Here is a 22,173-nt window from a genome sequence, read left to right on the forward strand (position 1 = left end):
TTTCCCTTTACCTCTGAACGAAAGTGTATGGGAATTATCGTTCGTGAACGGCGGGGGGTGGGCGAGGGCGGATATAAATATCTGATGAAGGGGGCTGATACGAAGATGGCGAGTGTTTTACGCCTCACTGATTGGTTGTATGAAAGTTGTCAGGAATTCTCGCAGGTGGGACTTCGAACTTTAGTATTTGCGCAGCGGACATTAACAGAAGAGCTTTTTGAAACATTTTTGGCGAAATATAATGAGGCCAATGCAGACTTGGGTGACACGCGTAACAGTTCTTTAGATGCGGCCATGCGTATTATTGAAAGGGACATGAAGTTAGTTTGCGTTACCGGTGTAGAAGACGAACTTCAAGATGATGTCACGACGTCACTGGAAACATTAGGGATGGGTGGCATTAAAGTGTGGATCTTAACGGGTGACAAGGTGGAGACGGCCACTACCATTGGTCATTCAACACGGCTTATTCCAAGAAACGGCGTTGTGGAAGTGATGGCGTCTTCTACAGAAGACGATGCCAAGCGTTTTTTGGAGAAACTTGCGGCTCGTTACGCTTTGCTATCACGCGGTGCATGTATTAACAGACCATGGACGCTTATTTTGGACGGCACCTCTCTTTCTTTTTGTCTTTCAGAATCCATTTCTAGAATCTTTGTTGAAGTCTCGCAAACGGCGTATTCCGTTATTGTGGCACGATGTTCGCCTACACAAAAGGCGGCTGTTGTTCACACTATGCGAAAGTACTGCGACAAGAGGGTCCGCATGGCTGCTATTGGGGATGGAGGAAATGACGTTTCAATGATACTTGCCGCGGACGTTGGTATTGGCGTGGAGGGATTAGAAGGCAAGCAGGCAAGTATGGCAGCAGACTTTTCCATCACGAAGTTTGCTCACTGTGTACGACTTATAATGTGGCATGGGCGTAGATCATATTGTCGTACATGCCGTATGAGTCAGTTTATTATGCACCGAGGTATGGTGTACTCGGTAGTGCAGGCGTTCTTTTCACTTCTTTTCGCAGGCACCACCATGTCTATTTTTAATGGATATCTTCTTATGGGGTACACCACCATTTTTACTATGGCACCGGTCTTTGCGCTTGTACTCGATGAGGAGATACGGGAGAAAGACGTCAGTGAGTTTCCGCAGCATTACAAGGAGCTGTTAAAAGCTCGATCTATGAACACACGCTCTTTTTTGCAATGGGTATGGATTTCTATTTTTCAAGGAGGGACCATGATGTTTCTTTCACTTGAGTTATTTAGCGAGGAGTTATTTCAATTGGTGGCGGTTGCCTACACTTCTTTATTGTTGACGGAACTTATTATCGTGGCGTCCACGGCGCACCTCCGAATACTTTGGGAACAACGGCGACGTCATCTCTATTTGTTTATTGCAGCTGAATGCTTTTCCATTGCGTCCTACTTTGTGGCCGTCGTGGTGTTGCCTGAAACAATAGACAGAAACTTTTTTTTCTCGTCCGGCTGTTGGTGGCGAGTGACAGTAATTACCCTAGCCATTATTATTCCTATTTACACCATATGGTTGGTAAGCAAATATCTGCTGTTCAACCAGAAACTGGCATACTCCCTACTCTGACGCTTCGATGGGTCCCATTTGTGTAGGTGTGAGGAAAGGCTTAGCGGCGTTACGCCGATGGACAAAAGAAGTCAATCGGGACTGCAGACACATTTAATTGCCATTATTCGCACCACTTTTTCTGCTTTTTCCTTCCAATTCCTTTCCCAATAAATGAACGAATTTAATGTCCTTCTTTATTTGTTTCTCTGAAGGGCTCTCCCATTCTTTTCCTCCCGTGTCTGCTCATCTCCCTCTCTTCTTGTGTTTCTGTTGTGCTCCTTTCTCGCGGCTGAGACGCCACCACATCTCCTTTTTTCTCCAACGTTACACCCACCCACACGTATTGTCTTAGTGGATGAACGTCCGCTGAAGGCTGCTGCGGAGAGCTGCGTGGAGCTCATCTCAGTAAACGCCCCGATGGGGTATCCGCAGAATTGGCTCGGGAGCAGTCTTTTGTGGTTGGGCACTTCTTGCGAGGGTAAACTGATTTGGAGGCACATTTCTGAGCTGGAGGAAATTCCAGGCATGCCCGTTGGCACGCACTTGCACGTGGACACCGCGTGTCTTCTGATGGCTGACGCCCTAATAGACGCGACGGGGCGACGCCCCCGAGACGTCCCCACGCATGTCGCGCGAGAGGGCCATGCAAATGCGCTGTGTGTCTGAGATAATTTTGCTTCCTGCCACGCAGCGGAGAAGGTGAGGCGGATGTGTGGGCTTTAGTGCCCATCCGCGCGGTTCCTGAGTGCATGGTTCCACAAACTGCTTCTCCGCGGAGATGGTGCCCTCTTTGTGCCGCACCGGGAATTTGTCTCATTTGCTGATGTGCTTTTGGCTCCGTATCCCCGCGAGACTATTTTGGTTGTGGCCACGCAAGAATTAGGAATTGTGTGGCTCTTGCGGCGTTTCTCATTACGGCAGCCCAGCCACCGCGTCTGTATTTTTTGGCGATGTGTTTGCTGGAAGCCATGCCGAGTAAATGCAATGCGCCCACGAACGACGGTGCAGGCTGTTGTCGTTGTGCGGCCGTTTTGGAGGTTGCGCAACAGCTCAGTTTGTGGATGCATTGGGAGACTTCATGGCTTGCAACGATGAGGGTCAGACACCGATTAGATGGAGAGAAGTGTTCCATTTCTGGGAAGCTATGATGGGTGCCGGCCTTTGACAACGTTTGCTTGAACGTTAAAAAAAAAAAAAAAGAAACGAATTTTACTGTTGTGGGATTTAACATTGGTGTATTTTTTTTTCTTTATTTTGCTGGAGCCTTTTATTTCATTTGTCCGTGTTGTTATTATATGTAACTGTAGTTTTGTGGGAAATTTGGGTGCATGAGTTTGTTTTTTGTATTTGTATTTTTTTGTTCTTGTTGTAGTTGTTGTTAGTATTAAGTGGAAGGCGGTATGTGGTCTCAGCGTCTTTTGTCGGCTTTTCGCCTCTCGAATAGAGTGAAGATTTGTGCATCATCTGCGTTTGTCGCTTCTAGTCGATGGATTCACGCGCAGGAGATAAATCCGGGTGAAATTTCGCTTATCGAGGCGGTGGAGGAATCTAATGCGTCTGTTGGCAACGCTTCACATGGATCCGGGGTCTTTGATGGCAGTCATGAGTTGCCGCAGCACTTCTTTGATGCGAAGCACGTGGACACTTTTTCACGGGCACGCGTGGTGAACTTCATCAAACGCTTCTCTCAAGGAGCGGTGACTGGCAGTAACGACGTTTTCCAGGTGCAGGAGGTGAAGGGCAATGACGGCTCTCAATTGTATCATTGCCGCGTGCGACTTCCCTTTCAGAGTCAAACGGGCGAGGTTTGGGCGCATGGTATGGCGTGCAATGGGAAGGATGCAGAGATGCTTGCTGCGATGCATGCAGAGTACATTATTGATGAATTTGGCTACCACATATACACACTTCCCTCCATGCAACGCAAACATGCAGAGGCGGCGCGTAAGGCTGGACGATGGGCCCCCATGCCAGACGACGGTGACAGGGCACAAACACATATTCGTATTCCACTTCCTCTACGTCGTATCGTTGATCGTGACGAGACAGAGGGTGGAAAATGGCTGTTGATTGAGCTGCGACCAAACTACTACATTTCCCCAGCCCATACACTACTTTCACCGTGTCTTTTTGACACGACTGCCGTTTACCGCATCAAGTCTTTTTTGGCGGAGCACAACCTTTCCTTTACTCAGCTGTGCACCTCGGAAGCGGAAGAACCACTTGAGAAAGGTGGACCGACATATTATATTGCCACTGTCCTTTTGCCTGGGGAGGTGACGACGTTCAATGAGATCAAAGCACAAGGGAAGGCTTTGAGTCGTGAGGCGGCTGTGACACTTGCCTGTATGCATGCGGAGTTGCTTTTGGATGCACATTCCATCGCTCTCTTCCCGTCGGATTCCGTGAAACAAAAACAGCACGCGCTCACGGCGTGGAGCTATGGTCGTCCCGCACCAATTCCAGGAGAAGACCAAAAGGATCCCTCGCATGTGGCATGTCCGTTGCCTCTTAAAGAACTTGCAGTGAGGCGAGAGGATCGAGTCTCGTACATGAGCTACGAAGAGGACCTTGTGAGACGTCACCGTGCTCTCACCGAACAGACCTGTGAATTTATTGAGACACTAGTTTTGGATGACGCGGCGGTAGATCTTCTGAAAGGATTTTTAAGGAGAGAAAAGACCCCCAGAACGGATCCATTTTTCATTGAGGAGGTACAGGGATTTTTCAAGGCTACCGTGGTGCTTCCACTCTCGGACGTATTCGGTATTCGTGGAGGAGTGGGTATCGCCATGAACGCTGCAGATGCGGCTACCCTTGCCGCTATGCATGCGATTGATGTGATCAACATGCTTGGAGTGCACATCATTGCTGAAAGTACCGCACGAAATGATTGGATTGCTACTCGTCGCTCTCGTGGCATGTCAACACCTGCCGAGGCGCAGGATCCGAGTCTAACAAGCCCTCCAGGCAGGCGGAGAATTGTGAGGCAAACTATTTTCAGTGAATTAAACAATGATAAAACCGATGACAACATTAACCAAAATGCCGAGCCAGCAGATCCTGCATTGCCACAAGCATCAAAGCGTCGAGTCCCCAAAAGGGCCAAGGCTATCAATTCCTCGGAAGAGGGGGAGAAGACGACCTCAAATAAAAGTCCAGAAATGGATTACATCAAGATGAGGGAGAGTATTCCTAAAGAGTTGTGGGAACTTGAACCGGATAGCCCGGATGGCTACATTATGGTTTCGCCCACAGATCCCGAGACGCGTACTCAGTATGAACATGCGTTGTATTCTCCTCGGGAGATTGACCCATGTGCAAAGGTGCGTGTGAAAAATTATCTTGCAGCCATGGGTAGACGTGCAGAAGAGGTGTTCTTTATACAACGTATTGAGGCGGAAGATAATTGTGGGCAGTCAATCTGTCGTTGTGCGCTCAATCTACCTGTGCCGCGTCGCTACGGGGATCGTATCGCACTTGGGGAAGCCGTCGATCCAAAGGATGCTGAGAATCTTGCCGCAATGCACGCGGAACTTATTCTTGACACACTGGGAATCCCACTTTACACGGATGGGATTTTGCAGCGTCGGCATGCGGAATTGTGTATGAAGAATGGACGCTATGCACCTGTTGATGAGTCCAGTAACATTTCGCCCTCCACGAAGTCCCCGCCACCTCTTCGTCGAGAGGTGGTTGGATCCATTCACTGGGAAAATAAGAACAAAAGGCGCACTCCTATATCCGTCTCCAAGTCAGAAAACACAGAAAAGACTCCATTACTTCCCGAAAAGGAAGAAGAAGAACCGGTAACCGCCCCCAAAGAAGCGCGGAATTACACTTTTATAGTTGAAAAGGATGTGGATCTTGTAAGTCGTCCACGGGTACAGTACTACCTGCGTCGCCAGGGTAAGCCAAAGCTGGAGCCAGAGTTCCGTATGGAACTACGTGGTCTGGGCAACGTTTTGCACATTGCGGAGTTTACAGTTCCTGTTCCTGAAAGCTTTGGTCAGCGCATTGCTCACGGTTCGGCATTAACCAAGCGGGATGCAGAATTGCTTTGTTGGATGCACGCTGAGCGTATTATTGATGCCCTGGGTCTATGTCTGTTCGATAACCTTCCCGGGCTTCAAAGGAGACATGCTGAACGCGTAAAGGGTCTTGGGCGATGGGCACCACTTGTCGGTGAAGATGTTTCTAAGCCACCTGACACACCGTCCCCAATTCCACTGACACTTGGAACGGCACCGGAAAAGCCTCCCTACCCCATTCCCCCCTCTAATGTCGCACACGAGTGGGATAAGTATATTGGGGAATGCCGACGATTTATTGAGGTAAACACAATGCGGGAAGAAAATATATTCTATGAACTGGAAAAAGTTCCACGGACGGGAGATGCTGTGTATGATGCTGCACTTGAGGAGGTGGAGTCCGCCCCTATTGACGTCGATGCAAAGCAGTTTCTACAACGTTACTGTACAGCCGCTAATGTGGATTACCCCGTCTTTTGGAGGTCGCGTACAGTTGGCCCGGTATCACGTCGTGTGTGTCTCACCACCATTGAGGTTCCTGGGCACGAGCACGTTACCGCCAGTGGGGTGGCTGTTAACAAGGATGCATCCCAGCGACGCGCGGCTATGCACGCTTTGGCTCTTTTGCGGCGAATAGAACCGGACTATTATGAAACTGAAAAGAACGTGAAATCTGATACGGTGGAAAGGGTTGCTTTTATCGACCCATTTGCTATGCTTGAAGACGAACCGCCAGCAGTGAAGCGTCCGGCCAAGCCCGGCAAAAAGAGAACAGGCAGTTGGGATCCTGTTGCCAAGGACTTTTCTGATGAGGGGAAGGTGCGTATCATTGAACTGTTTACGCTCTGTTTTGGTTTGCACCCACCGATAGTACGGCACATGAACCGTCGTGAAGGGACTCTTATTCATCACACCACCACCGTTGAGGTTACAGACGAGGATGGGAAATTGTGGGTTGGCGAAGGGATGGATGCGGGGCCTCGCTTCAATGAAGCAACAGCATATGAAAATCTTTTTTCAAAGCTATCACGTGGTGTTTCTGGCTTTCAGGCCCTGATGGATCTTATACGCACCCATCCCCACTTGGACCCTGAACACATTGCCAACGTCTCGCTCACAGAAGCACAGAAGGAGCGTATCCATCGCGTGATTGATGACCTACCCGATATGGAGGGGGAGGAAGTTGCCAAACCACAAGAATGGGGTGCAACGAAAGTTGAACCCGTTGGCTTGCTCTCTCGAGTTGCCATGGATGTATCTGAGCGGGAGCAAGTGTCCCAACATCTCCGGGAGAAATTAACTGAAAAGCTGACTAATGAGGAATATTTGTCCAAGTACGCCTCAAAAAGGCATGGACTCAGTATATATGGCAAGCGAGAAGAAATTTTGAATGCTCTTGAGAAGAGTCAAATTGTTATTGTGTGTGGCACAACAGGGTGTGGTAAGACCACGCAAGTCCCTCAATACATTTTAGATCATATGACCGAAAAGGGTGAGGGTGGGAACTGTTCCATAGTCATTACTCAGCCGAGACGTCTCAGTGCCGTTTCTATTGCGCAACGTGTGGCTGCGGAAAGACTGGAGGGCATTGGGGAAACATGTGGGTACTCGATTCGTCTGGACAGCCAACCGGGACGCAACATTAATTTTTGTACCTCCGGTATTCTTCTTCGTATTTTACATGCGACTCCTCTTTTGAATGGGATCAATTATCTCATTATTGATGAAATCCATGAAAGGGACATTAATTCAGACTTTTTGTTAATTCTCTTACGACAACTGCTCCAAACTCGAAAAGATCTGCATGTCATTTTGATGAGCGCGACTTTCCAGGCAGAACAGTTTGGAAACTACTTTGATGGTGCTCCCATTATCACCGTGGAGGGTTATGTGCATCCAGTGCAGGAGCTGTATGTGGAAGATTTGGTGCCTATTGCGGCACAGCAAAAGGTGTTGCCCCCCTTGTTGAAGGAGGTGGCAGCTACACTTGAACGTGAAAGGGAGTTCTCACCCAGCGGGGACTCGCTTGATAATGCTGCAGCTTCTGCTAATTCGTTAACAACGACAATACCTGCTACGGCCAAGTATGGGTTTATGGAGGCTACCGCGGAGATTGATTACGTGACAATCCAGTTTGCTATCGATCATGCTGTGCGAACGTTGGACTTGACAAACTCGTCTGTCTTGGTCTTTTTGCCTGGGTGGGATGAAATCAATAAGGCATGTGAAATACTTGAGCGCAACACAAAGTTTCATATTATTTGCCTACATTCTTCTGTTGGTTCTGAAGAACAAATGCGATGTTTTCTGCCACCACCGGAGGGAAAGGTGAAATTGATTCTTTCCACAAACATCGCTGAAAGTGGTGTGACTATCGACGATGTCGCCGTCGTGATAGATGTTGGGCGAGCAAAAGAGAAGTCATACATCATGCAGAAGGGAACCACCGCTGTTGGTCGCAATGAAATGGGATCGATGTCTCAACTTGTCACAGTTTATGCCAGTCGAGCGAACTGCGTACAACGTCGCGGCCGCGTGGGGCGTACTAGGCCGGGTATATGTATTCGACTATACTCCAAGAAACACTTCCAGACGGTACATGACTTTCAAACCCCTGAAATGCTTCGGACGCCACTGGATGCGCTGTGTCTGCAGATTCTTGCCCTTGACTTGGGGGAACCAGCTAATTTTCTACAACAGGCTATTGAACCACCATCGACGGAACACATTGAAGCAGCAATGAGGCGTCTTGAGGAGCTCGGGGCAACAACCTCAACACGTCAACTGACACCGCTTGGGCTTAGGCTCGCGCGACTTCCTGTGGCACCAAAAGTGGGGAAAATGGTTATCATGGGGGCTATCCTGAGGTGTTTAGACACTGCTTTGACCATTGCCGCAGTGACCGACACCGATGTCTTTAATAGCGCCCGTGATCAACGGGAAGCTGTACGACTACACAAAGAAGACCTTTCATTGAATACCCAATCCGACGTGATTGCGTCGGTGAACGCGTTTAATTTTTGGGTCGTGGCTCATTACGAAAAGCCACCAGCTGAGGTTGTCTATGATCTTCACGAACGAATGTTGAGTGTACCTCAGCTTCTTACTGTATCGAGGTATAAACGCCAATTTTTTGATATTGTTATGAATAGTGGATTCCTAGGAGATGGAATTGCCTTTGAGAGGGAAAGGGACCATACTCGAGCCGATATATTTGTTGATCGGTCCGAGTGGTCAACCGACGCCCTGAATGTGGGACTAGTGAAGTGTGTGGTGGCATCGGGTCTATTCCCAAATGTTGTGATGAACCGAGGCAAGCGGTTAATGCGGAATAAACTTGCCAACCGACTGTCGCCATCTTCATCATCGGTCGTGCACCGCACCTCACAAGAGGATATCACCCAACCGTTTTTTGTGTACGATGAGCTTGTGAAGTCGTCGGAGTCCGACCGCCTCCAAGTGCGTGGCCTCACAAATGTTCCATTATGGACTATTCTCCTTATGGGCACAAGCAGCATGCCTGTCGTCTATCGCGACGATCTCAATCTGGCCGTTGTGGACGAGTGGATCATGTTTCGCGCCAGCTTTGGAACGTTGGAGCTTATTCGTAAATTTAAACGTGCCATGAACACTTGCCTTGGCCGCAAGTTTTTGGATCCGAGTGACGAGAAGAACAATGAGAAGCTGGAGGAGTTGCGCAGCATCATTAAAGAGCTTGTGAGCACGCCATTCAAGCCAAACGATTTGTCGGACAAAGTCTGGGAGGAGAAGGGCACCATCATCGAGCCGCGTAAGGCTCCAAAGCAGGAAGAGTCTCCACCAGAAACTGGGAGATCATTATCATCGTCATCATCAGAAAACAACGAAGTACCAATCGAAACAACGAGGGTCGAAGTGGAGGCGACTGTGTAGACATGTTTAATCCCGGTTGGATTAGCGTCCGCCGTTATATATTTATTTATAAACATTGCAACTTTTTTTGTTTTTGCTGTTTGTTTGTTTCCGTGTGCGCGTCATTCTTTTTTTTTTTTTGCTTGTCACTCTTCCCTTCTCACGGGGGCGCCAAACTCAGAGAAAATGGAAGGGAAGGGAAGGGGGGGGGAAGGGGTGACAACAATTTGGGTGGAGGAAAAAAGGGGGGAAGTTTGCCACCGTTCGTTTGATGATTTATTGCTTTAAAAATAAAAAGATGCCGTCGTTACTAATGGTACTGCGGACGATGAATGGGAAAAGAGGTGGATGGTTGGTTGTGTTGGGTTGGGTTGTTCAGCTGATAATGAGGAGGCGGATGGAGGCGCAAAAGAGAAATTACGGAAAACAAGGCACAGATTTCACAGAATCCGCAAAGAATTAAACGAAAAAGGACATAGAATAATAAAAATATTTTAAAAGGAAACATCAATTACTTTTTGTTTCATCCTCTTTTGTTTTTATCGATGTCGTTTACATCCACAAGAAAAAAAAAAAAAAGCATAGGGGGCATTTGCAAATTTTGTTATGCCGTTATTTCCATTTTTTCTTTTTTTTTTTTTTTTGTGTGTGCGTGTTTGTGCGCGTCTGCGTATTTTTTCTTTGTGTCGTTTTCTTGTGTAAATTTTGTTTTGTCTTTTTTTTTTTTTTTTTTGATTGTCGGTGCCTTTTACGGTGCTTGCAGGGAGCACATAACACTTTTATTAGTGGTCACGACTGCATGGCGGGGGGCGTTTCCGCAGAGAAGGACCTCTATCTTGGCAGCATCTATCACTCGCTGGAGCATCTCCCGCAGTGGTATCAAGTCTTTGCCCTTTCTGGATTGTTTTTTCTCTTTCCTCTTCGCGAAATTACGCTGGTCGGATGGCTTGCCGTCTCCCTTCACCGCTCCTTTGGGACGGAAATTGTTTGGTCAGAAGAGTATCAGCGAATTCTTGAGCAGATGTCATTCAATGAACGAATTTGCCTCACCCTGTATGGTGTTGCTCTATCCGTCTTGGCATTTTTTTCTTACCGATTGTTTGCCTGTGGCGCCCTTCATGCTGGGCTGCATGAGTCCGGCCTCAGTGGGGGGCGTAAATGGTGGCCTGCCGCCGTTGTGTGCTTATTCTTTGGATGCGAAGCCATGGCAGCTCTCAAAGAGATTGTGGCCCGAATACTTTCTGACCCAACATCGCTGGGATGCCTCGCTCTAGAAGTTTTCCAGGGTGTAGAGAATAAAACATTTGATCCTTTTCTGATGAAAACTAACCCGCATTTAATTATTCAATTAGAAATTCTAAGGGCTATGCTGTTATCATTTTTGGAGCGTGTAGTACCCGCTGTGGTAATTGGGTGCTGTTACCGTTTATTGCGAGACGTACCTCGAAGAGCCCAAGCGGCACTGCGTTGGTACATTGTCACAATTATGATATCACGGTGTCTGGTAGAAATTTATCTTATGTACTGGCATAATGAGTGGGGTCAGCTGAGTTCATGGATTTTGTTTTTATCCACTCTGGTACTTCTTGGAATGGTAAATTACGCTTTTGGTCCCTCCAAACGCGGGGGTTGGACTGCAACGACATCTGTTGTGTCATCGATAAATCAAACTATTCGTGGCACTGTCAAATGTGCGGCAATTTTATTTGTCATTTTCCTATGTGCTTTGGCTTTGGTGGTGAGTGTTCATGTGGTGGAGCTGCTGCTTATTTGGCTCATTTTTTTCTTGATGACTGTTTGGATTCCTGCGATTATAGACTCCTGTTCAACGGAGTACTCACTTTGTATTGTCACGGCGATATCTTTTATAGCGCATCAGATGGAATACCTGACGGATGTGGGCTCCTTTCGTCTTTGGGGAATTCTTTTCTTGTGGTGGTTAAACCTCTGTCTTTTATACAATTTTGCCACCAACGCCTGTCGTTCACGCTACGGTGGGATTGTTGCAGTTTCCATCTCGATTATGGGCATTTGGCGCATGACAGACCACGATGGTAAAACAGGGGACATTGTTTCTTTCTTAGAGAACAGCGCAGCCAAACTACGGGACGTGGTAGAAGGCTTCTCAGCTGTAAATGAAACGGAATTGATTGTAGACAATGCAGGTTTGGCCGTGTACAATTCCCTTCTCTACTCCGGTTTTACAGCGTGTGTTATTCTCGTTCTTTGCATAGGGCTTATCGCTTTTTGCGAGGCACAAGAAGCACGATCGCGCTTGCTTGGGAAGAACATTGTCATTGTGACACCTGGTGTTCTTTTCCGGAAACTTGTTAAGACCCTCATTCTAGGTGTTTGTTTTTTTATCTTCATGTTGACAGGGATGCTGCTCTATCGCTTTCTTCCTCAACTCGCAATGTTCACTCCAGATCTTTTTGCCCTTGGAACGGCAGTGGGCCTGGCTTGCACAATATTAGGCGGACTTATGGATATGCAAGAGTTCTTGTATCTGTCTTTTATGCGGGTTATTGGTTTTATGGATCCTCCTGTGGCCAATGAGGATGATAGGGATGCAGAGCGAAATCCATTTTTTTCTGTATTTAATTCAGCCTCATCAAAGCGTTAGGCCTTGTGGTGGACGCTGGGGACACTGATAACAGCAAGGAAATGGGTCACAGAGTTGTGTCATTCGGTGAATGACGGGAGAAGAATGAAATGAGTGATATATATATATATATATAATTATAATTATTAAATTACTTGGCGTTTGTCGGCGTGTTTGAGTCTGTGCTTCCCTCTTGCGATGCGTTTTCTTTTATTATTATTTTGCTGTCGGGGTGTGGAGGGGAAAGGGGGTTGGGGTTTAACGAATGACTATAGAGGCCAAAAGGTGCGGGGGTGTGCAGATATTTCAGTCCGTAGCAAATACGACGCGTCGATCCACAACGAAGCAAAATGTTGTAGCGGAGTACATGCGTTCCAGAGAGGTGTATCGAGGTGAAACGGTGGCTATTCTGGTAGATGCGCTCCGTCACACACATGCATACATGAAGTCCTGTCGGGAAGACAGGAATGACAGCTGTCTGGCGAGTGACCTCATTCCATTTCGCGTGTTATTTTTTCTTTCTCATTTTCACTCCGATCACTACAACGGCGTCACCGAGGGCTGGAGCCACGGAACCATCTACGCCAGCCGCGGCACTGCAAATATCTTGTGCTGGCGGTTGGGGATTCCAGAATCACGCGTAAAACGCATGGACTTTTGTGTAACGTACACTTTTTCATTAAAGAACGGGGCGTTACTGTACGAGACTACATGGGACGAAGAGGAATGGCGTTGTTCTGATGAATTTTTTTCAGTTACGCTGATTCCAGCAGGCCATTGTCCAGGCTCCGTCATGTTTCTTTTTCGATCCCCTGTCTTTGGGACGGTTCTCCATACAGGAGACTTTCGATTTACACACGAGCAACCTAATTCTTTCCTGCTGCCTCACGTGCCTCGAATGCCTCATTTTCAAAAGGAAATTGACATGATGACAAACCCCGTCTTGAAATCTGTTGCGGGGAAAGTTGATGTTTTGTTTCTTGACAATACATTTTGCGACGAGCGTTTTAACTTTCCCTCTCGTGCAGATAGTTTACGGGAAGTGAATCAGGCGATTTTGTCGATGTTCCGCGACCACACATCTTCTCTGCAGGGTGTGGCTAAAGAAATGAATGCACGGGGGCATGAGGCGAAGGAACATGCGATTTCTGTGGCGGTCCTTATTGGAACTTATTTTATTGGAAAGGAACGCATTGCAGTTTCTATTCAGGAAAATTTCTTACCGCTGTGTGTCGAAGATTCGACGTGCAACGTCGTTCCAACGTACGTTTCTCCAGAGAAGTACGAGTCCCTGCGGCAGTTGGAATATTATCGCGACCATTTTATGACATTGCCCCGGCGTGAAGGCGAAGTAAAGGGCGGGGGCTCAACGTTGGAAGTCGTCACCAAACATGCGGTAAGGCTCCCGCAAGATACATTATCGTGTTCATCAATGGTCGCGCGAGATCTTTTTTCTTCTTTGGATCCTGTCGAAGTTTCAAGTAAAGAGATTGCACACTATTTAACGATCTTCCTCGTTCCACTTTCCTCCGTGACGTACCCTGTACTTGCTGCTGCGTGTGGAGGCCGGCCCAAACGACGGCGGAGTGGCAGTGCCACGGAAGAGGGTGTAGACGGTAGTCACCGGAATAATTCCCCGCGTGGTGAGGTTTTTCCACTATGGGGTGATGAGGGGATTGACCTTAAACAGTTTGACGGCGTTCTCTGCGTGGAGCCCAGTGGATGGACACGAAAGGCGCGCAGGCAAATTCTAAGCAAGCGTGTGACATTGCTCCATGTACCGTACAGTGAGCACAGTAGTTTTACGGAACTTGTGGATTTTGTGGGGTTTATGAATCCCACACGCATCGTACCGACGGTGTCTTTGGAGCTTTTTCAGAAATATGAGGTTTTTTTTGCAGAAAAGGCTCCACGACTGCGTCAGCGTTACTCCAATGTTCAGCCACTTTCTCGGTTTCTGGTCCCCAAGTCACCTCTTGCAGTGGGAGGGAGTGAAAGGAAGACTCTGCATGGCCCGTCTGAAAAAGTTTCAAAGGCACGGAAACAGCGAAACCCATTTGCACCCACGACTGCAGTCGAAGGTGTAATATTCATTGATGAGTATTCTGAGAACAGTAGCTCTGCCGATGGTTTATTTGTGTCGTCAACTACTGAGGTTAAGGAAGAAGGAGTTAGTGGGGAGAACGAGAGCCGGAGTGTGACGAGAGATAAACAGCCTGAGTTTGTGGCTAAAGCTGATGACTTCAATGGCAGGATGGTGTCACGAGGAATGGGTGAGAAGAATGTTGCCCGGCATGTAGTCTCTGGCAAACGGACGAATACCGAGCTGTCTATTCTCCACTGGGTTTGCTCGAATAAAGTCAGCGATGATGTCAGCAATCAGAGCGATGACTGTGTTATTATAGATGTCTGACCAATTCCTATTGAATTGAGTGACTCCTCAAACTGATTTCGCCTTATTTCTTCATGGGAAGTTGTAGTGCCTCTGCTGTTAGGCATTTTCTTCCCTCTTCACACTTTTTTTTTTTTTCCTATGCATTCTTTTCCTTCACTGATTTTTTTTTCTATTCCTGAATCCATATAAATCTGCGGCTTTAGCGGTGTCAACACACTTTTGCATTTCCTTCGAAGTAAAACCACAAAACCCATGTCTAAAGTTGTTATCTGCGGTGGGGCGCGCAGCCCCATTGGTTCTGTTGCCGGTGAACTGGCGGATTTTCTTCCACGGCAGCTGATTACCCAAATTGCCAAGGCGGCGCTGGTAAAATCCAAATGTAACCCAAAACTTATTGAGTATATGACTGTTGGTCGCGTTCTAATGGATGGGCGCACACCAAACATAGCCCGGATGGTCTGTGAAGATGTCGGCGCTCCCATCACTTCGGGAGGAACAATGCTGCACGAAAACTGCGCATCCGGTGGGGCGGCCATTCATGACGTGGCTCGCCGTATCCTTTTGGGGGAAATTTCTGTAGGAATGGCCGGCGGTGTGGAGAGTATGTCAAACACCCCCCGCTACTTGTATACGTGTCGCACTAAAAACAAACTTTACGGTGATCTCACTCTCGTGGATGGCCTCATGGAGGCACTCACGGACTGCAACGTTGGTAATGGGGGGGAACTTATGGGACTCTTGACAGAACGTCTCGTGGAGAAGTATGGCGTTTCAAGGGAGTTGCAGGATGAAATTGCCTTTCGTTCTCATGCAAACGCGACAGCTACCTGGAAAAAAGGTATGTTTGACTACGTTACACCTGTGGACGTCTTTGATCGAAAAGGTGTTCGGAGGGTCGAGAAGGATGAGGGACCCAAAAAACTTGACATGGCTCATTTCACAAAACAGAAGCCATACTTTAAACCAGAAGGTGGAACGATTACTGTTGCCAATTCAAGCACCATGAACGATGGGGCAGCAGTCGTTGTCTTGGCGTCGGAAGTGAGGGCAAAGGAGTTGGGTCTTCCCGTATTGGCCGAACTGCGCGCATACGGCAATATTGGGGTACCAAAGGAACTTATGGGCGAGGGAGCCTTCAAAATACTTCCGAAACTTATGGATCGAGCCGGGATGAAACTCGCCGATGTTGACTACTTTGAGATGAATGAAGCCTTTGCGGCCGTGGTAGGTGCCGGAATGAAGGAGTTTCCAGAGTTAAATGTAGAGCGGCTGAATCAGTGGGGCAGTGGAGTTTCCCTTGGTCATCCCCTCGGCTGCACAGGAGTGCGGCAGGTGGTGGACATGGTCTACCAGCTTCGTAAGCGTGGAAAAAGTGTTGGTGTCACATCCCGTTGTGTTGGCGGAGGAATGGGAAGTGGTGAAGTGCTCGTTCTAAGCTCGTAAGCACGTCCCCCATTTTACGCCGACAAGGCGCCCACCCTCCTGTTATTATTATTATTATTATTGTTTTTGTGCGTGCGCTGGCTTCAAAGTTTTTTTCTTTTATTTTGCTTTGGATTTTTTTAGTTGGTGCGGGAGTAGTAGCTCTGTTGATCAACGTGGGTTGTTGTGTGCAATCGTTTCAAGTGGATGGGATTGCGCTAGGTGGAAGGGAGGGGGGAAAAGGAGAACAGTTGTGGGTGCGGTCAGTGGATTTCCATGAAAGAATAATTGTCGGGTTCGTGAGGGGGAGAGGGAAGTTTGTCTTAAAGAAAAAAACATGGCCGCAACTGAGCACGTGATTGAAACTCAGCTCCGCTGCATTCCCACCATGTCATTTGTTGCTCTCATTGTTTTTTTTTTTTTAGACTTCTTAAAAAATTCTTCCTACTTTCACAAAATAGTCTATTCACTCCCAGTCCCACGAGGAATGAAGGATGCAAACATGTACGACCGAGCATCACGCCCGTGCTGAGTGTATTACCATCGCATTTTGATGTTGTGATGATAAGACGCACGTGGGAGAGGGGTGGCATGGCGTATTTTTTGTTGCTCGGGTTCTTTGGTGGTGCGTGACCGATGTTATTTGGGATGGCGCTGAAAAGCGATTGGCGAGGGCTCTTTTGTCTTCTTGTTGCGCACGCGATTGTCGGACCACGGCCGCGTATCGGTTCATCAATCCGCCAGTGATGGCAGTATTTCTTATCACTTTTTCCACGGTTTTTGCATGCCAGTACCGCAGTGTTTTTTTTCTTTCTGATTCTTCTCGCACTGGAAGTACATGCACTGCGGTCCCACTCTGTCTTGTGGAGTTGTGGCGACGGAGAAAAAATGATGCTGCGTCGCGTTAAGTTTGTCTCTGTTGCCCCCCTTTGCATGGGTACAACTTTTTTCCACCCGCTTGTTTTCTTTTATTATTATTCTGTTTGTTTCTGCGCATGGCCTGTAGCTGGAGTGAACCCACATGCGGCGATTTGCCTTCGCCGGTGCGTCGGCGTGTCTCTGTTGCAGTCCGGCTCTGCGCGCGCCATCGGCATCATCATCATCATCGCTGCCGCTCTCTTCGTCGTTGCGCTCAGAATTTGGTACCCACAGCGGACATCTTGTCATGTCGCGTCGATTCAAAGCCAGCTACATCCGCGTGGCAAACCGCAAGCGTGTCGAGATGTTCCTTGCTAAGCGATTTCACCTTCCGACGCGACTAAAGACGGCCGCACCGGAGATTGCGGCGGAGTGGGATCACGAAAAGAATCCAATGCATCTTTACCCGGAAATTGTCGGCATCGGCCATGTGACCCCTGTCTGGTGGAGGTGCGTTGCGTGTCAACATTCCTTTTTGATGAGCGTTGAAAAACGTGTTGTGCGTGGGGGTGGCTGCCCAGCCTGCGCGGCCGCCAAGGCAGCGGGCGGTGGGCGTGAGGAAGAGAGCACGCTGGAAGGGGAGCGGAATCCGGATCTTCGACCCAAGAGGCCAGTGATGTTTAACTTGCGAACAAAGTACTGAGGACGGCACCACGAAAGATTTCATGTGGGCCGCAGACGCACTGTGACAAGTGGCAAGACGAGGCACGGAAGCGAAGGATAAAGACGAGCGAAACTGATGCCCAAATATGTTTTTTCCCGTTTTTCTGTCAAGTCCCTACTTTTTTCTTGTTGTTGTTTTTGCTATTTCTTTTTTTGTTGTTGTTTCCCCTTTAGGTCCCGCAAATCTCTTCACCTCAAGTGAAGACACCGAGGCGGAGAGCAAAAAGAATTAAAGGAAAGGATTTCAAAAGAATAAAAAAGGGAAAAAAAGTGCGGGAGTTTGGGGGGTTGCTCCTTTATTTGCTTTGCGTTTTGTTCCCTTCTTTTAGTTTTATTTGAAGAAATGCTTCGCTACACACTCGAGGATCCCTCGTGCAATGATCAGTTATGTGAATTTGAGGGCAATCCCCCTGTGAAGGCGGTCTTTGGCAGAGTGCAGCTCCTCCGACGACTGAGCTTTAAAAGAGAGTTTTTTGTTCCATTTATACCGACCAAGCACATCCTTCTCTTGTTCCCGACATGCGATCCACTGGAGGGGTGTACGGTTAAAAAAGAGACCGTGGAACATGTTTCCAACTATCTGATATGGCTGAAGGAGAAGAGCAGTGGAAAATTCATTGTTCAGGAGATTTTGGTGTGCACCTTTTCTGGGTGCACGGTTGTAATAATAGAATGTTATGAGCTGTTACTTGCCATGTCTGTTCTTTCCCTGTCTCAAGAAGGTGATGCACCGTGCATTGGCTACCGGCGTGTGCTGGCATTTCCATGTGAAAAGGACGATATATCAGATGAGGAGCTTGCATTTGGATACTATATTGTTCCAACGTGCACGATTTGTGCGGAACGTTTGGAGCCGACACTCACGGGTTACACCTCTCGCACGTGCCGCTGTGCACCCGATAGGGAGTGCAGATGTTTTACTGAAGAGTCTTCATGTATTGTATGCCAAACCGCAATTAAAATGCAGCGTGGAGGTAATGAAATTTATTGTGGTGAATGTCACCTTTTAGGTGATCCTTGGATTTGTTTGGTGTGTGGCTTCGTGGGCTGCAGCCGATACCAAGCACAACATGCGAGGGAGCATTTTTGTCAGCAAAGGCATTTGTTTTCAATGAGTCTCTTGACGCAACAGATTTGGGATTATGATAGTGATGCCTTTGTGCACCGCATCGTTATGACGCTTGACGTGGACACGGGCATGGTGCAGCGCGTACAGTACCCGGAGCGGGATAATCTCCCGACGACACTTGAAGAGGATGATGCGGGGGATGTTGTCGCGGAAAAAGCCAAGAAGAAGCATATCAACGCCAAGTATGACTCGGAATTAGAGACATCGAATGAAAAGCTGGCTTTGATGATCAAGCACCAGCTTGACCTTCACCGTGCGGAGTATGAAGGCGGGGAGAAAAAACATCAACAAAGAGAAGAAGCGACCCCACAAAAGAATGAGGGGAGCTTCTATGAATGGGGCGAATCCAACACCATGTACCTTACGAGGCATCATTTTGTCGATCGACAGCGGTGGCTGTCACTCTTTCTTGAAAACCAACGACTTCAAAGTGAACTACAAATGCGAGAACTTGAGGAGATGACACTGAAGGAGTCACTACACAAACTTGAAAGTGAGCTTCGAGAGGCAGTGGAGCAGTGTGTCACGGAGGACCGTCGTCTCACAGATGGTATTTTGAATCTTCAGGAGACTATTAAGGAGATTGAACTGAACATTTCTTTGCGTCAGAAGCTTGCTGGCGAGTTGGAGGGGGACGATTATCAATTTTTTCGTGTAGTGGGCGGGATGGAAGGGAAGCCCGATCGAAAGACTGTAAAGAAGAGGGAGAACCGGTCGATGAGGCCAAAAAAGTAAATTTTTTTTTGCTTGTGTATTTTTCGAGTGAAATATCAATTGCGTCGTTTCGTGTCGTGACATGTGCGTGTTTTTATTTATTTATTTTGTGTATTTGATTTTGCTGAGTGACGCAAGGTGTAAATGACCGGGATGTTTATTCAGCGTGTGAGTGTTGTAGTGCAGCGTCCTTCATGCGAGTTCGGTGAAATTGGTTTGTTTTGCGTGACTAGTTGCGGCACCGTCAGCAATATTGTACATGTTCTTACGCACACCCGGTCCCTCATATATATAATGTATGTATATGCACACACTCTTTTTTCTTTTTTTTCTGTATTTTGAGGAACCGAAACTAACGAATTTAGAGTGGAGCTTCTGTGCGCATGGATGTCTCATGATCCATCGCCGAAGCAAACCCTCGATGATAGTCGCGTGGGCACTTTTGACTGCTCGTACCTCCTTCAGCGAGTGAGGAGTGCGATGGGCCCGCAGTATCGGTCCAAGAATGCCTTTGAAACGGCCTGTAGAAGTATGATCACTCTGTGGTCCGCACTGAACTGTTCCATGTTGAAAAATGATGTCTACGAGGCACTTCTTTTGCTCTGGCCGATTTTTCTCAAGCAGGGCGTTGTGTTTTTGGCGAGTGATTCACCCATCTTGTGTGCACGGTCTCTTTTGGAACCGCTTGTGATGTCTGCTTCTTCCACATCCGTGAAGGATGTCGCTTCGATCAGCGAAGCAAACACCGCATGCATTGGGGAAATTATGCAACTGCTCATCTCTGAGTTACGCCAGCGAACGATGACGTTTTCGTCGCTTATCCCGCCTTTGGGTTTGCTGCAGGAATTGACAGGAATTATTGAGCTTCTACAGGAGTACCACCTCACAGGCAGTAATACCACCTTTTCTTCCGCTAAAATAGAGTTGGTAGATGCATACAATTCCTTAATTGAACGCTACAGCTTACGGTTTGTGGAAGACGTCGCTTTCCCGAGCTACTGGAATTTGAATTGGAGCGCATCTTCGTCATGCTTTCTTCTAAATGGAGTGCACCCCACTATCTACTTTTGCTTCAATTCATTAGTGGGTCTTGTGGATTGGTGCGGGTATCCTATTCAAATGGTAGATTATATGCCCTGTCGTCAGATTGTTGCCCACGTGTGGGAGAGGAGTGCATTGGCAATTGCCGTTGTTGCGGAGGAAAAGGAAATCAGCGAGGTACGAAAAAAACAACTGCAGGTGGACACAATGCACCTGGTGCTTTTTGCCCGCATGTTTCGCAAATTTCTGGGTGAGCGACTTTCTGGGGTGGTTTCATCCGCTCTTGTGCGGCTTCTTGAAACGGTGGCAAGACATGTAAGCTTGGAAACGCGTAAAGGCAGTTCTTCTCAGTCCGTAGCTGCAGCCTTTGAGACGAATATTTGGAATGTGCCCCCCATTGAACCCGCGGAGTGGATCCAATGTGTACGTGCCAGAGGAGGCAAAAAGACGACGAATGCCTTCATACCTTGGAGTGAAGACTTCATTCGGGCGTCTCACGTGAAAGCGGCGCAAAAGCCACCCGAAGGTTGGCAGTCTATTTCCTTTCAACAACTTTAAATTCTTCTTGTGGCAAGTAGAGTTTAATTTTTTGGGTGTTTTTGTGAGTGTGTGAGGGCAGATTTTTTCCGACTTTTTAGAGAGTCGTCTGCATAACCGTTATATATATTTACTTTTGCTTGTACTTGTTCTTTTCTCTTTGTGCTTATTTATGTGTCTTATTTGTATGTTTACTGCAAGAGGGCAATGCCGCGACCGTTCTTCAGTCATGTCCGGGTTTATGGCGCGACGCATAAATTAGGTGATGCCGTGCAAAGACTGGCAGAGGCGGTGCTGTGGCTGGAACATGCCCCACCGTCTGTGGAGCTGTCCATTCACTTCATTCGGCTGTCGCAGATGCAACTATTAAACCACGAACGCCGAGGGATCGACAGACCGACGGATGTTCTGACAGTTTCCGGCAGTGGAAGTGGCTCACCGGATGCATCTTGGGTGAATGGGGTGCTTTTCCCCGACAAATCTCATATCGTTTGTGTATCGGATGGTTTGCGTGCATCAGAATGGGCGGCACCGTCAAGACGTGACTTACTGTTAGACCTTGGGGAAATTTATGTCAGTGTGGAAGAGATGTGGATGCGCTGCCTTCGATACCCCCATAAAAACTTGCCATTTCATGACTACTTGCAGGTAGCGTTGACGCATGCGTTACTACACGCCCTGGGGTATGATCACGATACACCGGAGCGTTGGAAAAAGATGTCAAGACGAGAAAAATTTATGTTACACCAACTGGCTGCGTTCCGACGCCGTTGGCCGGGTTGCCTGACGGAGCTGGACGGCATCGAGCTCCTCGCTTCCGTGAAAGCATGACGGTCTGTTACGAGTTACGGGAGCGGGGAATACATACTTACACGCATACTCACACATGCACGAACGAAAAAGATGGCCGTGGGAAGAGAGGAGAAAGAGGTAAATGGACAATGCCTCAGTGGAGTGCGAAAAAAAATAATAATAATAATCAGGAAATTCTGTTTCTCTGAGGTTTTTTTTTTCTCTTTGTATCTATGAGAATCTGTATTTTTTTTTTGTGTGTGTGTGAGTGTTTGTGTGCCCTAACGTTTTCTTCTCTGTTCATTTTGTTTGCTTTGCCACATTTTTGTTAGAAGACTGAAACACTGACGGTATTGGGCGGCTCACCATTACCTCGGACGGTGTCGCCGTCTCTGGCGAGAGCGGAGCGCCATGAGCTGCAGTTCACGGCGCCACGACGGGACCGTGGTTTTAG

At 47.8% G+C, this 22,173-nt stretch overlaps 9 protein-coding genes across 9 annotated transcripts, besides 24 other annotated features; all 9 read left to right on the forward strand.

Moving 5' to 3' along the window:
* Window positions 1–784: a sequence feature (heterozygous, Esmeraldo-like haplotype).
* On the forward strand, window positions 1–1,602 carry Tc00.1047053511003.10 (phospholipid-translocating ATPase, putative; the record flags this gene model as incomplete). Its single annotated transcript, XM_810938.1, has 1 exon — window positions 1–1,602. A coding segment is annotated over one exon (1,602 nt), but the record flags the coding sequence as incomplete, so codon positions are not given.
* Window positions 785–920: a sequence feature (areas merged during assembly that could not be assigned to a particular haplotype. This can correspond to areas where the two haplotypes were merged or to regions with more than two copies in the genome that were merged during assembly.).
* Window positions 921–2,071: a sequence feature (heterozygous, non-Esmeraldo-like haplotype).
* Window positions 2,072–2,749: a sequence feature (areas merged during assembly that could not be assigned to a particular haplotype. This can correspond to areas where the two haplotypes were merged or to regions with more than two copies in the genome that were merged during assembly.).
* Window positions 2,750–7,494: a sequence feature (areas merged during assembly that could not be assigned to a particular haplotype. This can correspond to areas where the two haplotypes were merged or to regions with more than two copies in the genome that were merged during assembly.).
* On the forward strand, window positions 2,985–9,527 carry Tc00.1047053511003.30 (hypothetical protein, conserved; the record flags this gene model as incomplete). Its single annotated transcript, XM_810939.1, has 1 exon — window positions 2,985–9,527. One exon carries the CDS (start codon window positions 2,985–2,987, stop codon window positions 9,525–9,527), a length of 6,543 nt encoding a protein of 2,180 aa, XP_816032.1.
* Window positions 7,495–7,528: a sequence feature (haploid, non-Esmeraldo-like haplotype).
* Window positions 7,529–9,816: a sequence feature (haploid, Esmeraldo-like haplotype).
* Window positions 9,817–10,389: a sequence feature (areas merged during assembly that could not be assigned to a particular haplotype. This can correspond to areas where the two haplotypes were merged or to regions with more than two copies in the genome that were merged during assembly.).
* Window positions 9,986–10,006: a sequence feature (AT_rich).
* Window positions 10,128–10,150: a microsatellite.
* Window positions 10,210–10,239: a microsatellite.
* Tc00.1047053511003.40 (hypothetical protein, conserved) lies at window positions 10,306–12,129 on the forward strand (the record flags this gene model as incomplete). The annotated part of the gene is made up of 1 exon (XM_810940.1): window positions 10,306–12,129. The coding sequence occupies one exon, from the start codon at window positions 10,306–10,308 to the stop codon at window positions 12,127–12,129; it is 1,824 nt and encodes a 607-aa protein (XP_816033.1).
* Window positions 10,390–11,436: a sequence feature (areas merged during assembly that could not be assigned to a particular haplotype. This can correspond to areas where the two haplotypes were merged or to regions with more than two copies in the genome that were merged during assembly.).
* Window positions 11,437–12,487: a sequence feature (areas merged during assembly that could not be assigned to a particular haplotype. This can correspond to areas where the two haplotypes were merged or to regions with more than two copies in the genome that were merged during assembly.).
* Window positions 12,226–12,262: a sequence feature (AT_rich).
* On the forward strand, window positions 12,374–14,521 carry Tc00.1047053511003.50 (hypothetical protein, conserved; the record flags this gene model as incomplete). The annotated part of the gene is made up of 1 exon (XM_810941.1): window positions 12,374–14,521. One exon carries the CDS (start codon window positions 12,374–12,376, stop codon window positions 14,519–14,521), a length of 2,148 nt encoding a protein of 715 aa, XP_816034.1.
* Window positions 12,488–12,743: a sequence feature (areas merged during assembly that could not be assigned to a particular haplotype. This can correspond to areas where the two haplotypes were merged or to regions with more than two copies in the genome that were merged during assembly.).
* Window positions 12,744–12,754: a sequence feature (areas merged during assembly that could not be assigned to a particular haplotype. This can correspond to areas where the two haplotypes were merged or to regions with more than two copies in the genome that were merged during assembly.).
* Window positions 12,755–13,585: a sequence feature (areas merged during assembly that could not be assigned to a particular haplotype. This can correspond to areas where the two haplotypes were merged or to regions with more than two copies in the genome that were merged during assembly.).
* Window positions 13,586–14,640: a sequence feature (areas merged during assembly that could not be assigned to a particular haplotype. This can correspond to areas where the two haplotypes were merged or to regions with more than two copies in the genome that were merged during assembly.).
* Window positions 14,641–19,860: a sequence feature (areas merged during assembly that could not be assigned to a particular haplotype. This can correspond to areas where the two haplotypes were merged or to regions with more than two copies in the genome that were merged during assembly.).
* On the forward strand, window positions 14,756–15,946 carry Tc00.1047053511003.60 (uncharacterized protein; the record flags this gene model as incomplete). Its single annotated transcript, XM_810942.1, has 1 exon — window positions 14,756–15,946. The coding sequence occupies one exon, from the start codon at window positions 14,756–14,758 to the stop codon at window positions 15,944–15,946; it is 1,191 nt and encodes a 396-aa protein (XP_816035.1).
* Window positions 15,989–16,011: a microsatellite.
* Window positions 16,947–17,486, forward strand: Tc00.1047053511003.70 (hypothetical protein, conserved; the record flags this gene model as incomplete). The annotated part of the gene is made up of 1 exon (XM_810943.1): window positions 16,947–17,486. The coding sequence occupies one exon, from the start codon at window positions 16,947–16,949 to the stop codon at window positions 17,484–17,486; it is 540 nt and encodes a 179-aa protein (XP_816036.1).
* Window positions 17,626–17,671: a microsatellite.
* Tc00.1047053511003.80 (hypothetical protein, conserved) lies at window positions 17,850–19,370 on the forward strand (the record flags this gene model as incomplete). The annotated part of the gene is made up of 1 exon (XM_810944.1): window positions 17,850–19,370. The coding sequence occupies one exon, from the start codon at window positions 17,850–17,852 to the stop codon at window positions 19,368–19,370; it is 1,521 nt and encodes a 506-aa protein (XP_816037.1).
* Window positions 19,737–20,948, forward strand: Tc00.1047053511003.90 (hypothetical protein, conserved; the record flags this gene model as incomplete). Its single annotated transcript, XM_810945.1, has 1 exon — window positions 19,737–20,948. The coding sequence occupies one exon, from the start codon at window positions 19,737–19,739 to the stop codon at window positions 20,946–20,948; it is 1,212 nt and encodes a 403-aa protein (XP_816038.1).
* Window positions 19,861–20,071: a sequence feature (areas merged during assembly that could not be assigned to a particular haplotype. This can correspond to areas where the two haplotypes were merged or to regions with more than two copies in the genome that were merged during assembly.).
* Window positions 20,072–22,173: part of a sequence feature (areas merged during assembly that could not be assigned to a particular haplotype. This can correspond to areas where the two haplotypes were merged or to regions with more than two copies in the genome that were merged during assembly.) that runs on past the window's edge.
* On the forward strand, window positions 21,135–21,758 carry Tc00.1047053511003.100 (hypothetical protein, conserved; the record flags this gene model as incomplete). Its single annotated transcript, XM_810946.1, has 1 exon — window positions 21,135–21,758. One exon carries the CDS (start codon window positions 21,135–21,137, stop codon window positions 21,756–21,758), a length of 624 nt encoding a protein of 207 aa, XP_816039.1.
* Window positions 21,887–21,907: a sequence feature (AT_rich).

The sequence above is a fragment of the Trypanosoma cruzi genome, genomic scaffold, assembly GCF_000209065.1.
Source record: "Trypanosoma cruzi strain CL Brener 1047053517021 genomic scaffold, whole genome shotgun sequence".
NCBI classification, from domain to species: Eukaryota; Euglenozoa; class Kinetoplastea; order Trypanosomatida; family Trypanosomatidae; genus Trypanosoma; species Trypanosoma cruzi.